Source organism: Hyperolius riggenbachi, chromosome 8 (assembly GCF_040937935.1).
Source record: "Hyperolius riggenbachi isolate aHypRig1 chromosome 8, aHypRig1.pri, whole genome shotgun sequence".
Lineage (NCBI taxonomy): Eukaryota > Metazoa > Chordata > Amphibia > Anura > Hyperoliidae > Hyperolius > Hyperolius riggenbachi.
Genome location: NC_090653.1, coordinates 274,577,715 through 274,592,666, shown reverse-complemented (window position 1 = coordinate 274,592,666; position 14,952 = coordinate 274,577,715). Strand labels below are relative to the sequence as shown.

Here is a 14,952-nt window from a genome sequence, read left to right as displayed (position 1 = left end):
GTCAGATGAGACCAAAATGGAACTTTTTGGCCAAAATGCAAAATGCTATGTGTGGCAGAAAACTAACACTGCACATCACTCTGAACACACCATCCCCGCTGTCAAATATGGTGATGGTGGCAGCATCATGCATCTCTTCAGCAGGATCAGAGAAGCTGGTCAGAGTTGATGGGAAGATGGATGGAGCCAAATACAGGGCAAACTTGGAAGAAAACCTCTTGGAGACTGCAAAAGACTTGAGACTGGGGCGGAGGTTCACCTTCCAGCAGGACAATGACCCTAAACATAAAGCCAGGGCAACAATGGAATGGTTTAAAACAAAACCTATCTATGTGTTAGAATGGCCCAGTCAAAGTCCAGATCTAAATCCAATCGAGAATCTGTGGCAAGATCTGAAAACTGCTGTTCACAAACACTGTCCATCTAATCTAATCTGACTGAGCTGGAGCTTGCAAAGAAGAATGGGCAAGGATTTCAGTCTCTAGATGTGCAAAGCTGGTAGAGACATACCCTAAAAGACTGGCAGCTGTAATTGCAGCAAAAGGTGGTTCTACAAAGTATTGAATAATTACGCACACCCCACTTTGCAGTTATTTATTTGAAAAAATGTTTGGAAGCATGTATGATTTTCGATCCACTTCTCACATGTACACCACTTTGTATTGGTCTTTCACATGGAATTCCAATACAATTGATGCATGTTTGTGGCAGTAATGTGACAAAATGTGGAAAACTTCAAGGGGGCCGAATACTTTTGCAACCCACTGTATGCAATGAGTAAAAATTCTCGGATCCACTTTAAGATATGTAAATGTTGGAATGTGTATTTAGCAACAACAGTCTATTATGTGTATGTCTATTAGGTAAGATGCATTACCAGCTATAATCACAGGGCGTACAGACTTTCTGTGTCTGTAATGTGAGCTGTGAATAAAGTTGTTGTTGTATTCCTGGTATGCCTAGCCAATAATATCTGTTTCTTCTGCAGTCTACATTGTTGCGCCTTGCTACTAAGTTAAAAGAATACAGAAACTTCCAACAAGTTTTGACTCTTGAGAGCGAAACAAGATCCTGGCACAGTAGGTACAGCACAGCAAAAAGAAAGCACAGTGGCATAGTGAATATTCCAGAAGCCACAGATTATCTGCAGCAAGTAAGTGCAAAGGACAGTAAGGGCTGGGACCCACATTTTGGCAGCGTTTTTGGATCGCCGGCGATCAGGGATGCTCATTCGGATCTCGGATACCCGAATTAATCCGGATATCCGACCTTTTTCTATTTTTTGGGTCGGATCCGGATTCCAGATAGTTCTGCAGATATCCGGATAGCTATCTACAGATAGTTCCACCACCGATCTGGATACCCGCGGATATCCGAATTACCCGGACTACCCGAATCACAGATTTAAAAAAAAAATTCTCTCTCTCTCTCTCTCTCCCTCCTCCTCCTCCGGATTAATTCGGGTATCCGAGATCCGAATGAGCATCCCTGATCGCCGGCGATCCAGAAACGCTGAGAGAGAGAGATATAGAGTCGGGTATCCGAATTCTGTTCGGGTAGCAAAAAATGGCAAATTCGGATATCCAAATCGGATCCGGATAACTGGGTACCCGGATCCGGATTCGGGCGGGTAGTAAAAAGTACTACCCGAGCATCCCTGCCGGCGATTTCAAAAAAATGCTTTGCTATTGTATCGTGCTCAATGCTATGTATGGAAGCTCTGCAAAATCACTGCAAAAATCAATTTTGCTGCGATTTGGAGGCTGAGCATTTGGGATTTTAAATAAAGTTAATTATATTTACTGGGTGTCCCGTTGTCCGGCTTCCGCCTGTAGCCCCGCCCCCTAATGGAAGAGTTCACAGGCGCTTCTCTGGCGCTAGGGAACCACCTATGACCTCTTCCATCAGGGGGCGGGGCTGCAAACAGAAGCCGGACATTGCGAGTGGTAAGTATAAGGCTCCCTGCACACTGCATGCGATTCCGATTCCGATTTTTTTTTATCGTTTTTTTACATCTGATTCCGATTCAGACTTTTAATCTTTACTACATGCTGCGTTTTTGACTCCGTTTTTCTCTTGATTGCATTCAGGGAAAATCGGAATTGCAAATCGGAATCGCAAAACGGATTTGCAGTGTGCAGGGAGCCTAAAGTTTATTTGAACAAAAATCTGAAAAGCTAATCAGGCGTGCAGACGGGCTGCGCATGAACAGTTGCACATGACTTCCACCCAAGTCGTGCAGCTAACGTGCAGCATCTTCGTGGCCACATTAGACAAGACAAGACAAATAACATTTTATATCGCGCTTTTCTCCTGGAGGACTCAAAGCGCCAGAGCAGCAGCCACTAGGGCGCGCTCTATAGGCAGTAGCAGTGTTAGGGAGACTTGCCAAAGGTCTCCTACTGAATAGGTGCTGGCTTACTGAACAGGTAGAGCCAAGATTCGAACCCAGGTCTCCTGTGTCAGAGGCAGAGCCCTTAAGTATTACACCATCCAGCCACCGCTACACCGCTACCCTCTATGTACAAGTGCGACCGCACTGCACAGGCAGCAGTGGGTTTGCACTTGCGCAGTAGCACTAAGCCGCTCGCGCACAGAGTGAAAGAATCCATGTGTGGCCACACTCATTCAAGAAGAGGAATGGGGCCGCAAGGGGGCGGGGCTTCAATCAATCTTCATTAAAGTTGAAGATTGTCTAGATGGGCCCAGCAGAGCAACGGAGGGGCAAATTTACAGGTGTGCTTTAATAAAGTGTGTGCATTAACATTATCCAGGCAATAGGAGTCTCTAAGGTTTGCTACCAGTGACTGGATTAGTCAAGGCTAGATTTATACTTGTTGTGCCCCTAGGCCAAGTATGTTGTACCTCCCCTTTCATGTGCAGCAGCGCCCCTCCCATCCCATGTGCCGCCCCCTCGTCCATGTATACCATGCATTTAGTATAGCCCCTCATAAATAGCTCCCTTGGGCATCAGTTTCCACATTTCCAGCCTCCTCTTTCCTATGTAGGAACTCCTCTTTTATGTTCAGGTGGCCCTTTGGGCTGCTGCCGCCCAAGGCCCGAGCCATTGTGGCCTTTCCAGAAATCCCACCCTGGGGTTAGAGCAGGTTTTGGAGCACAGTGGATGTTTGCTCCTGCAGCAAGGTGAGCCTCTGGCTATTCACAAGGCAACAGTTCTCCAAACGCAGTACACAGAGTAGTGTTGCCAAACTAGCCTTGGCTCGCTTCAGATTGAAATGGAAAGATATTTTTTATTGCTTGTGCAGAGCATTAATGAAAGTGTAATTTCCCTTTCACCGGAAAAACAGATTTTTAATGACTCGTCTCTTTGCAGGAAGAATCTGATCTGCAAAGCAAATGACCAGAAGAGCTTGTGCTGGTGGGAGAGAGAAAGGCTCCATTCATCCTCCCCAACAATGCAAATCTGAAAACGGGAAGGAGGAATCTGTCCCCTTGTCACCTGCATGGCATGGGGACCTCATAAAAAACAAATGAAGGACTTAAAAAGGAAGCACATCTCCTCCACTCTGTTTATTTACCCCCTATGAGGAGAAGGTGATTTGCAAATCATTGTTATTCATTCTGCTCCTCTGTGCCAGAATGATGTTACAAGCTGTACTCTTTCTGCACAGACGCAGGACTCCACACACACATTAGGCCGGATTTATATTTTTTGTGCCCATAGGCCAACTATGTTGTGGTTCCCATTTTATGTGCAGCTGTGCCCCCTCCCCACTCCATGTGCAGCCCCCTCTTCCATGTGTATTATCAATGTACTGTGCCCCCTCTCTTTCACAAACAGCTTACTTGGACATCACTGGTGGGTAGAGGTGCCCAAAAATAGGTAATGCAGTGAAACAAAAACTGATAAGGGGGGAGGGAGGTGGCTTTACCACTCCAGATGTAAGAACCCAAACCACAGGATAAATGTAAAAAGATGAAATGGTTTATTCAGCACAATTAAAAGGACAATGCGCTTCACGGGTCTCAGCCAGCTTCTTCAGGTCAATACAAGTGCATTTAAATAGAGTCTGAAGCCACCCCCCCCCCCCCCCCCCCAAAAAAAAAGACCTGTTTTTACTGGCCATTTATGTTAAGCAATAAGATCCTAGCTGAAACACCACAGAATGATGTATTTATATCCCTGAAATTCCTCGGGCAAAATTCGGGTTCCTTCCTGGTTGAGGCAGAGCTTTGCGCAGTAGCTCTGCACTGCTCGCGTCAATCCTCTGTCTCTCCCCGCCCCTCTCAGTCTACTTTCGCTGAGAGGGGCGGGGAGAGGCGGTGATCAGCAGAGATTGACTGCATTGGAGGCAGAGCTACAGCGCTAAGCTCTGCCTCCCCGGGCAGCAAAATCCACGACCTGGATTTGGGGGGGTATAAATATCTCGTTCTGCCGTGGGGATGCGGCAATTCAGCTAGGATCTTATTGCTTAAATGGCCAGTAAAAACTGGTATTTTTATTGGCTTCAGACTCTCTTTAAAATATGGTTACAAGCATGGACGCCAGAAATAAAGGCACGTGTATTGACCTGAAGAAGGGGGCTGAGACCCGTGAAACGCATTGTCCTTTTAATGGTGCTGAATAATTGATTTATTCTTTTTACATTTACCTTGGTTTGGGCTCTTACATTGCAGTGGTAAAGACACCTGCCTCCCCTTTATTAGTTTTTGTTTCACTGCATTACCTAGTTTTGGGCACCTCCACTCACCAGTACTACACATTACATAGTGGTTGGATAGAGTACTGGTTAAGGGCTCTGCCTTTGACGTGGGAGACCAGGGTTCAAATCCTGGCTAGGGTCAGTACCTATTCAGTAAGGAGTTCAAGGCAAGACTCCCTAACACTGCAGGGTGGCCTCTTGAGCGCGCCCCAGTGGCTGCAGCTCTTGAGCGCTTTAAGTCCGCCAGGAGAAAAGCGCTATATAAATATTCAGATTATTATTACATCTCTTTTGGAGGTGTTCACCTTCCGGGTGTGGGGTTATCTACAAGAAGGACCAACCAGGAGTGTGATCATCCATTACCAGTAGGGCCTGCAATACCGAGCGGGGACGGTTATTTCCCAGTTGGCGATATACAGTGGTTGCAGGGACTACAACCCACCTTTGTGAGTATACATACTCTTGTACTACAATCTAAAATCTAATACCCCACAATACTGCACCATTTAGCTTCTGGTCTCTCCTTGTCATACAGGAGACCCTGGTATCCCCATAGTTACCACCTTTTCTCCTTGGGCATTAGTTTCCCTTTTTCATGTGTTGCTCCCTATTTTCAGCATCCTCTTTTATATGTTGCAATGCCTCTTTCATGTTCAGGTGACCCCTTGGCCTGCAGCCGCACACAGCCCAGATTTGTGTGGCCCCGCCCCCTCCAGAAATCCGGCCCTGCGCACGCAGCTATAGCTAACCTAAATGGAGATTGTATAATGGGGAGTGTTCCTATATGTTCCTGCAAGCACTTGCAGCTCTCCCTGGGCTCCAGTTTCCTGTCTCTTGTGATTTGACACTGCATCAGACGCACTCGCAGCCATAGACTAGCACATTTTTACTGTGCATGCTTACAGTAACGAGAGTTTGAATCACTCCAGAAACAAGCATGCAGCTAATCTTGTCAGATGTGACAATAACGTTAGAAACACCTGATCTGCTGCATGCTTGTTCAGGGTCTAAAAGTATTAGAGGCAGAGGATCAGCAGGGCTGCCAGGCAACTGGTATTGCTTAAAAGGAAATAAATATGGCAGCTTCGATATCCCTCTCGCTTCAGGTGTCCTTTAAAGAGAACCCGAGGTGGGTTTGAAGAATATTATCTGCATACAGAGGCTTGATCTTCCTATACAGCCCAGCCTCTGTTGCTATCCCAAACCCCCCTAAGGTCCCCCTGCACTCTGCAATCCCTCATAAATCACAGCCACGCTGCTGACAAACAGCTTGTCAGAGCTGGCTGTGTTTATCTCTATAGTGTCAGTCTGCTCCTCTCCCCACCTCCTGCAGAACTCCAGTCCCCGCCTGCATCCCTTCCCTCCCTGCTGATTGGAGGGAAGGGACGGGGGCAGGGACCGGAGCTATGCAGGAGGTGGGGGAGCAGCTGAGACTGACACTACAGATGTAAACACAGTCTCCCAGCACGGCTGTGATTTATGAGGGATTGCAGAGTGCAGGGGAACCTTAGTGGGGTTTGGGATAGCAACAGAGGCTGGGCTGTATAGGCAGATCCAGCCTCTGTATGCAGATAATATTCTTTAAACACACCTCGGGTTCTCTTTAAACATTTACAAAGTAGATTGAATGTTTTATTGTCTTTGCTCAATGGCAGCCTACTAAGTGTCCCAGAGTTAGGCCTCTTTCACATTATCAAAAGCAGATGGCCGTGCGATTGGAACGCAACACGTACGATGGCACGCCATCTTTGTTTAAATGCGATGCGTAACTGATCCCATTCACTGAAGTGAATGGGTCAGCCACGCATTTTGCAAAAAAATGTGTGCAGCATGCGTTCATGCACCGCACTGGTACAGAATTCATGGTATGAACATCAGACAGTGCAGTCTATGCACTTTTTCTCGCCTCCCGCTCGTGTTGCCAAAGTACGGACGGCAACGGGTGCAATGTGAATAAGGCCATATCCCTCTGGTTTCAGATGTGGGGGAAGGAGGGGTGATAGAGGAAGGATACATAAATGTTATATATATTGGCTTTAATGCAAACTCAATCATACAATCAAATGTCTAAACAATATACAAATGTTCACACCGGCAGTATAAAAATAACACCAAGACCCCTTTTTCACTAAGCCAGTTCAGATTAGAAAATCGGATCGCACGGGCTTTTCCCACACTGTAAATCGCAGGGGCACCGAAATTAACACTGTAATAGCGGTGTCCTTTTTCCTCCGTGGTGATAGCACGCATTGCAATTTTTACCAAAGCAGAATCACACTGCTGCACTTTTTGTGCAATTGCAGTTAGGTAAACTCTATGGGAGCGCACAAACATTTGGGTACTTTGTAATATTTCTTAGATTTCCCCTATGTGACATGAAGCCCTGCTCCCTAGTCTCCCGAAAATCGCAATCGCACATGAGTGTACAAAAAACACAGGAAATCACATTTCTTAACTGCCGTAAATTGCGATTAGAATCACAGCGCAATTGTGATTCGGATTTGCAGTGCGAAAGGGCTCTCAGGGTTACACATATTATATATTGTGATTTTCAGTGGTAAAGGGCTCTTAAAGAGAACCCAAGTTAAATCTAAGGGTCCTTTTAAGTTGCTCTCAGTTATAACTGAAAGAAAACTGATTTTCAAAGTAATGCCCATGTTTTCCTATGGCCTCTTTTACACTTAACGCGTTTTAACTGAAATCTTCTTCCCAATGCACTGCTATGGAAAAAACTCACGCGCACTAACGCATACCAACTGATTAAGTGTAAACGGGGCCTAAAGGAAAAAATTGAGATACTTACCTAAGAATAGGGAAGCCTCTGGATCCCCCAGAGGTATCCCATGTCCTCCTGGTGACCACCACAGCTGCCCAGGACCCTATAGAAATTGTCTCCTTTTCATGAACGAGAGCGTGCATGATGCATCCATGTGAGCACACCTGGGCCTACGCAGTAGCCTGGAGCCGCTTATGCACAAATGGCTCCAGATTGTTGCGCAGGTGCGGCCTTACTTTTGCAGGCACAATAGGGCTGCGCTTGTGCATGAAGAGGAGAGCGGCCACATAACATATCTGACAAGCTCTTGCCAGATGTGTTCCAGAGGTCTGGGCGTGGCAACGGTGGGGGCCAGGAGGATGTGGGAAGCCTCTTCTTAGGCAAGTAGCTCATGTTTTTTTATTTTACCTTGCATCCAATACACTTTGAGGTTACATATACATAAATTAATGAAATCATTCATACTCCAAACGTGTCAATAAATACAAAAATATTGATAAATAATACCATGTTGTGTTTGTATACACTGAAGCACACCTATCAGTCATTAGAGAGGATGCTATGCAGGCAGCCATCTTGACCTCTGTAAAGTGGACCTAAACACTTGCACAGGACAGAAGGAAAACATTGAGAAATGCACCCTGTATGTATTTAGAGAGATTAGACTATCTAATTCCCCCTCATCTGTGACTAACTACAGGTGTAATGTGATCTCTCAGCTGTGTCAGTTGGCTGCCTTGGCAGAGCAGCTAATTTGTAAACACAGTATGTTAACCCCATGGTTGCTTCCATGAAAGCAGGAAGTAGACACATTGCAGATTTAATGCAGGATTTGTAGCAGCTGTAACAAAGAAATGTTTTTCTGTAAAGGTTATTATGGCTGGATAATGGTAATGGTTAAGGGCTCAGCCTCTGAGGGGTTCAAATCTCGGCTCTGCCTGTTCAGTAAGCCAGCACCTACTCAGTAGGAGACCTTGGGCAAGTCTTCCTAACACTGCTACTGCCTATAGAGCGCGCCCTAGTGGCTGCAGCTCTGGCGCTTTGAGTCCGCCAGGAGAAAAGCGCGATATAAATGTTCTGTGTTTGTTTGTTGTTTGTTTATTATGCTCTTGCTTATCTTTGAGAGCAAGGAGGTCCACTTTAAATAATGTCCCTATTTCCTGGCTGTAATACTGATCCTCGGGTTATAATGCTGGGTATGTGGAAAGGAGAATCAGAATATCTGCTATGAATATTGGATTCAAGTGAGTGATTTAGAAAGTGTTAGAGCCACAGGATCAACAAGACATTCAGGAAAACAGATTTTTTTTCTAGACGGTACCAAGATGGCCGCCTCCACAGTTCCATAAGGTATTTTTAGATCGGTGAACTTTAAAAGTGTTATTACTAGACATTCTAGCTATTTCTCTGTGTATTAACAACATAGTAATGTTGGGGGGGGGGGGGGGTGCAACTGTCACCACTTCAGCGATCAGGGTGATCAAGGCACTAGCGAGGAGCTAGACAGACATTAAAACATGACAGTGATTCTATCCTTTCCACATTCTGTGCAAAACAAAGAAATAAACATACACATTTTGGCATCCTCAGTGTCAGTGCAGCCTACCTTCAGCAAGAGGAGGGCTGAGTGACTGCCTAGCCACACCCCCTCCTGCATCCTGACTGGGATGGGTGGTGAATTGGGATGTTCAATGAGGTGCTAATAGTCAGGGCTGGATTTACCATAAGGCACTGTAGGCATGTGACTACAGGCGTCTGATGATGGAAAGGCGGCTCACTCCCCTTCTCGAGTGCCTCCCTCCCTCCTTCCCTATGCAAAGTCCCAAGTGGAGCATAAATGAGAGATTACTCATCCAGCTCTCAGCATTCCATTGACAAGATCTCCCTTCAATCGAGGGCCTCTTCAGCTAGCTACCTAATACCTGGGGGCACCTCTAGCTACTAAGTATTAGGTAGCCAGAAGTATATATTATCAACAGGCCCGTTTCTAGGGCCGTGCGCCCCGTGCGGGCGCCCTGGGCACTGAAGGAATTGTGGGCGCTGTAATGGAGGGGGGAGTCAGCCGCGGGGAGGGCAGCCCGACCTCTCCCTCCCTTCCTCTCCGCGGGCCGCCCTCCGTGCTCCCCCCTCCGAGTCTGACTGCAGGGAAGCGCTGTGTAGGGAGGGCAACTCACCTCCCTGGTTCCAATCGCCGCCGGTCTCCTCTTCTCTTCATAGCCGCTGATACACACACTGCTTCCTGTTTAGCCGGAAGCAGCGTGTGTATCAGCGCCTGTGAGGAGAAGACAGAAGAGGAGACCGGCGTCGATTGGAACCAGGGAGGTGAGTTGCCCTCCCTACACAGCGCTTCCCTGCAGTCAGACTCGGAGGGGGGAGCACGGAGGGCGGTCCGCGGAGAGGAAGGGAGGAAGAGGTCGGGCTGCCCTCCCCGCAGCTGACTCCCCCCTCCATACTCGGGGGCAGCTACCTATCTAACCTACACTGGGGGCACCTACCTAATCTAACCTATACTGGGGGGCACCTACCTAATCTAACCACACTGGGGGGGCACCTACCTAATCTATACTGGGGGGCACCTACCTAATCTAACCACACTGGGGGGCGCCTACCTAATCTAACCTATACCGGAGGGCCCCTACCTATCTAACCTGTATTGGGGGCACCTACCTACCTAGCCTATACTGGTGGCAACTATTCTGACTCCCTATATTGGAGGCACCTACCTAACTAACCTATACTGGGGGCACCTACCTATCTAACCTATGCTGGGGGCAACTATTCTGACTCCCTATATTAGAGGCACCCACCTAGCTAACCTGTATTGGGGGCACCTACCTATCTAACCTAAACTGGGGGCACCTGCCTATCTAACCTATACTGGGGGCAACTATACTGGGGCACCTATGCCTGGCTACCTATACTATGCATAGCTACCTATACTGGGGGGACCTATAGCTGGCTACCTATACTGAGTGCGACTAGACCTGGCTAACCTATACTGCGGGCATGCATACCTGGCTCCGCGGGGGGGGGGGGGGGGGGCGCAATTTTAACACCCTCGCCCTGGGTGCATTTTAGCCTAGAAACTGCCCTGATTATAAATATTTAGGGACACCGGTGGCTACCTACTCAGGGCAAGGGTAGTAAGGGAGAAGTGACAGCTGGGCCAGCCAGCACACTTGTGGTGCAGTTCGTGGAGGGCAAACATTAGGGTGTCAAAACACCTGTGCCTATAGGTTCCTGTGATGTAAATCCGGGCCTGCTAATAGTTCTAAATTGATCCAAACTGCATGCTAATTGTATGCAAATGCCTAGTCTGCTCAATTTGCATAAAATCAGCATAAGTTACTTAATCGTCTGCAGTATAGTGTATCACCCACTGATGCAAACGGTTTACATATACAAGTGAGCGACGGGACAGGTAGCCCTCCCTGATGGCATTGACTGATGACACGCCCTTTCCTTTCTACGTGTAACAACCCTCTCTCCTGGGAGCTCATCTGCCAGGCATCATATCACAAGTGTGGCCATTAGGACTCCTACCATAACAACGTGGCCACCATAAGGCCGGAATAACAATGGACGGGTGAAAAACTGATCCTGTAAAAAAACAATCGGTCTTCTGTTTCAATCCGATCAGTTTGCTACGTTGGGAATTGGTATTTAATTTGTGTTTTCTGTTCCACCTCTCCACCTTCTCAGTATACCTGTCACCATCACAGTCGGGTTCCTCCACTGTTGCTGTCCAGGCCCGGATTTACCTCACAGGAGCCTATCGGCGCAGATATCCTGGCACCCTAGACTTCACCCTACATGAACCTACAAAGCCCCGTTGAACCGCACTGCAAGTGGCTGGCTGTCCCAGATGTCACTTCTCCCTTACTTCCCTTGCCCATCATAAGTAGCTACAGGTGTCGATTAGCATTAGGCAGCCAGAAGTACCCTCAATATTAAGTAGCTAGATGTGCCTCAGACTGAAGGGAGATCTCGTCAGTGGAAAGAGCAGGGTGAGTAACCTCTCATGTATACTCTCAGCAGGACCCTGCATAGGGAAGCGCTCGGGGAGGGGAGTAAGCCGCCTCTCCACCATCAGGCGCCGAAGGTACGTGCCATAAGGCACGTACCTTCAGTGCCTTATGGTAAATCCGGCTCTGCTGCTGTCATTACTGTAGGCACGTACCTTCAGTGCCTTATGGTAAATCCGGCTCTGCTGCTGTCATTACTGTGCGGGTCCGCTGCACAGAAGAAGCACTGATACACAGATCAGAAGCATCAGGCTCCCCATTGGACTGCAACAGACCAATGGGAATCCTCTCTCAAATTAGGGTGGATTCTTATTGGTTTGTTGCAATCCAACAGGAGCTTGATGATTCTGATGGGGCTTGGATCTGTATACTGGCGTTTCCCCATGCAGTGGACCGAGTAGTGGTGCCAGCAGCGGTGGAGGACTCATTTGCAAACGTAGGCAGCGACCAACCTAGTGTGAACAGACACTGTCCATTCTCATAGGCTAACATTGATTACTACGCATTACACTTGTCCGGGGGATCCGGAATAATCATACGGGACCCATACTTGTGTTCTACTTGTTGGAATGGACTGAACGGATATGTTCCAAACAGACTAATGTGAATGAATCTTATTGCTTTGCGTAGGATCCGTTTGCACCCGTGCTGCTCCATTGCATTTAGTTCCGCCTCCACCCGTAACCAGTATGACCAGCTATGGAAGGGGGGCTGTATTGGGAAGAAGAAGTGAGGGTGCATAGTTGAGACCTCCACAGCCTTGGGTCCTGTTGCAGCTGCTAGATGCTCTCTTCCAGTAGTCATACCTCTGGATGTATGCCATATCTTATCTAGGTATGTTTAATTATTTCTGATGAACAGTAGACAATTCCTACAAAGGCTTGCTAATCACTCTCATGACTTCAGCAGTTGAATGGAGTGGTGGACTCAGAGTTCCTGGCAGATGAAGGCCTTTAGGTGTCGGTGAGTCATTTCAGTCCATGCTGGTTCTCCCTGTGCCTGCGGAGGTCCACTTTGCGCTGAAAGCCTTTGCTGCACAGGTCACAGGTGAACGGTTTGAAGCCTGTGTGCTTACGGCTGTGCGTGATGAGGTTGGAGCTCTGGCTGAAAGCTTTTCCGCAAACCTGACACTTGTGAGGTTTTTCCCCTAAAGAAAAAAAAAACATAAAAAAGCAATTGTTTAAAGAGGAACCGTAACAACATATAGTAAAATGCAGTTCATTATTTAGAATACCCAGTTTTACGTTAAATATCCTGGATTTAGCATCGGAAACCCTTCCTTTAGCTATTTATTGCTGTATATTGGTATGTAGCCCCGCCCCGCTTTACCTAGGCTATTTATTATGTGGCTACAGCTAGTAGCATAGCTACAGACTTCGGGGCCCTGATGCAGAATTTGGAATGCCCCCCACCTACTAGCTAGAGGCGCCACCTCTCACACCCCTCCTGCCCAGGTATGATAGCTAGATGTTCCTCCCTCCCACCCCAATAGGGTAGTGGTAGTTAGATCCCCTCCAATCTTAGTGTGGTAGCTAGACGTGCCCACCTCACCCCCTTCCCACCTTAGTATGGTAGTTAGACGTGGCACTATCCTTCACCCCACCCTAGCATGGTAGCTGGATATGCCATCCCCCCAAACTTCCCCCTGCCCCCACCTCCAGTGTCGGACTGGGAGATGGTAAAGCTGTGGAAATCCACTTGTTGGCCAAGCATCAGTAATTAGGTGTTTCTGCTCACAGTTAGGACTTGCTACAGGTTTCTATTTGGAGTGATCACACAGGGTTACTGCTACTTGGCCAACAGGTGGATTTCCTCAGTTTTTCCCAACTCCCAGTCCGACACTTTCCACCTTAGTATGGTAGCTAGATGTGCAGCTCATCCTCACAATCTCTCCCCCCCCCCCCCCCCCCCACCACCACCACCACCAGAGCTATATGGAGCACAGTGTATAAGATTAGAGTGCAAGCGCACACACACACACCTCTTACAGGTTCCGGTTCCAGGCACTGGTGGTCCCATCTGTCCTGAGAAGCAGGAAGTACAGAGCAGCAGTGATGCAAAGTGGACAAATGCGAGGTGAGTGTATGTGTGCTCCGTCTAATCTTCCCCACTGCCGCTACGTTCTTTAAGATGGCAACGTGGGGAAGACAAGCGCCCCCCCAGGAGCAAGGCCTGGTCACAGCGGCGACCACGGCCTCTACGCCACTGGCTACAGCGCAGTGTGAACCTAAACCTTACATTATCAGTGCTCTAGTAACAATACCTGAACAAAACAGATGTGTTTGTGGAAAATTTTCCTGATAGTCATGCCGATGGCCGACACAACGTGCTTTGACTAGACTCAGCAAATAGTCTCTATAATTATCACTAGGGTTCTAGGGATTGAAGCACCCATGGAACATGAACCTCACTTCTAACCAAAAACAGAAAGGTCAGCAAGCTCTAGGTGGGATTAGTAGTATTTATGGACACACAGGCTTCGTTACATTGGAGTCCCTCTGATATTTGGAGATTCTTTCAAAAAAGTGGTCCTTGCAGGTAGAGATGATCAGTGAGATGCAATAATTTCTCTTTGCATTCCAATTTCATTTAAATGTTATGCAGCTTGAACATGAACCAATATAAAATTGACAGGAAGTTCTTCTGATTAATCCAATTTCAAACTGCAAATAATGTACATGAAATTTGAATGCAAGGAGAAATTCTTGGCATCTCATTGATACTTACAGGGTGTGTTTTGGGAATCCCTTACCTGTATGGATGTAAGTGTGCTTCTTCATGTCGGACTTTTGGTGGAAGCGCTTGCCGCAGAACTGACACGGGTAGGGTCGTGTGTCGGAATGAATGAGCAAATGGGTGGATAAGGTGGAGGAACGCTTAAATGTCTTTCCGCACATCTTGCACGCGAAACTCCTTTCCTGTGAAGAGACAGGAAATACGTAAACATGACAAAAATACAAACAGGCAGCAAAATCACCATTTAGTTTTTCCTTAAAGAGGAACTGTCGCGAAAATCTTAAAATTTAAAACACATACAAATAAGGAGTACATTTCTTCCAGAGTAAAATGAGCCATAAATTACTTTTCTCCTATGTTGCTGTCACTTTCAGTAGGAAGTAGAAATCTGACAGAAACCCACAGGTTTTGGGTTAGTCCATCTCTTCATGGGGGATTCTCAGCATGGCCTTTATTCTTTATAAATTCATTCCCTGAAAAAGATTTACACAAAGATGCTGGCCAGCCTCCCGGCTCTCTGTACACTTTTTTGGCAGTTGGACTGAGCAAATGCCATTCACTAAGTGCTTTTAAAAATAAAGAAAATCCTAAGAACCCCCCTATGAGAAAATGGGCTAGTCCAAAATCTGTCGGTAATGTCAGATTTCTACTTCTTACTGTAAGTGACAGCAACATAGGAGAAAAGTAATTTATGGCTCATTTTACTCTGGAAGAAACGTACTTCTTACTTGTATATGTTTACATGCATTTT

At 47.1% G+C, this 14,952-nt stretch overlaps 1 protein-coding gene across 1 annotated transcript in view; it reads right to left on the bottom strand.

Moving 5' to 3' along the window:
• Positions 1–11,356: 11,356 nt before the first annotated feature.
• The window catches only part of GFI1B (growth factor independent 1B transcriptional repressor), a 44,903-nt gene continuing 41,307 nt past the window's right edge, over positions 11,357–14,952 (bottom strand). Inside the window, exons 6-7 of the mRNA XM_068249909.1 lie at positions 14,218–14,383; positions 11,357–12,612 (exon numbers count right to left, since the gene is read on the bottom strand). Of these exons, the coding sequence (XP_068106010.1) occupies positions 12,434–12,612; positions 14,218–14,383 (345 nt within the window). The 3' untranslated portion in view covers positions 11,357–12,433. The remainder of the gene's footprint in view (positions 12,613–14,217; positions 14,384–14,952) is intronic.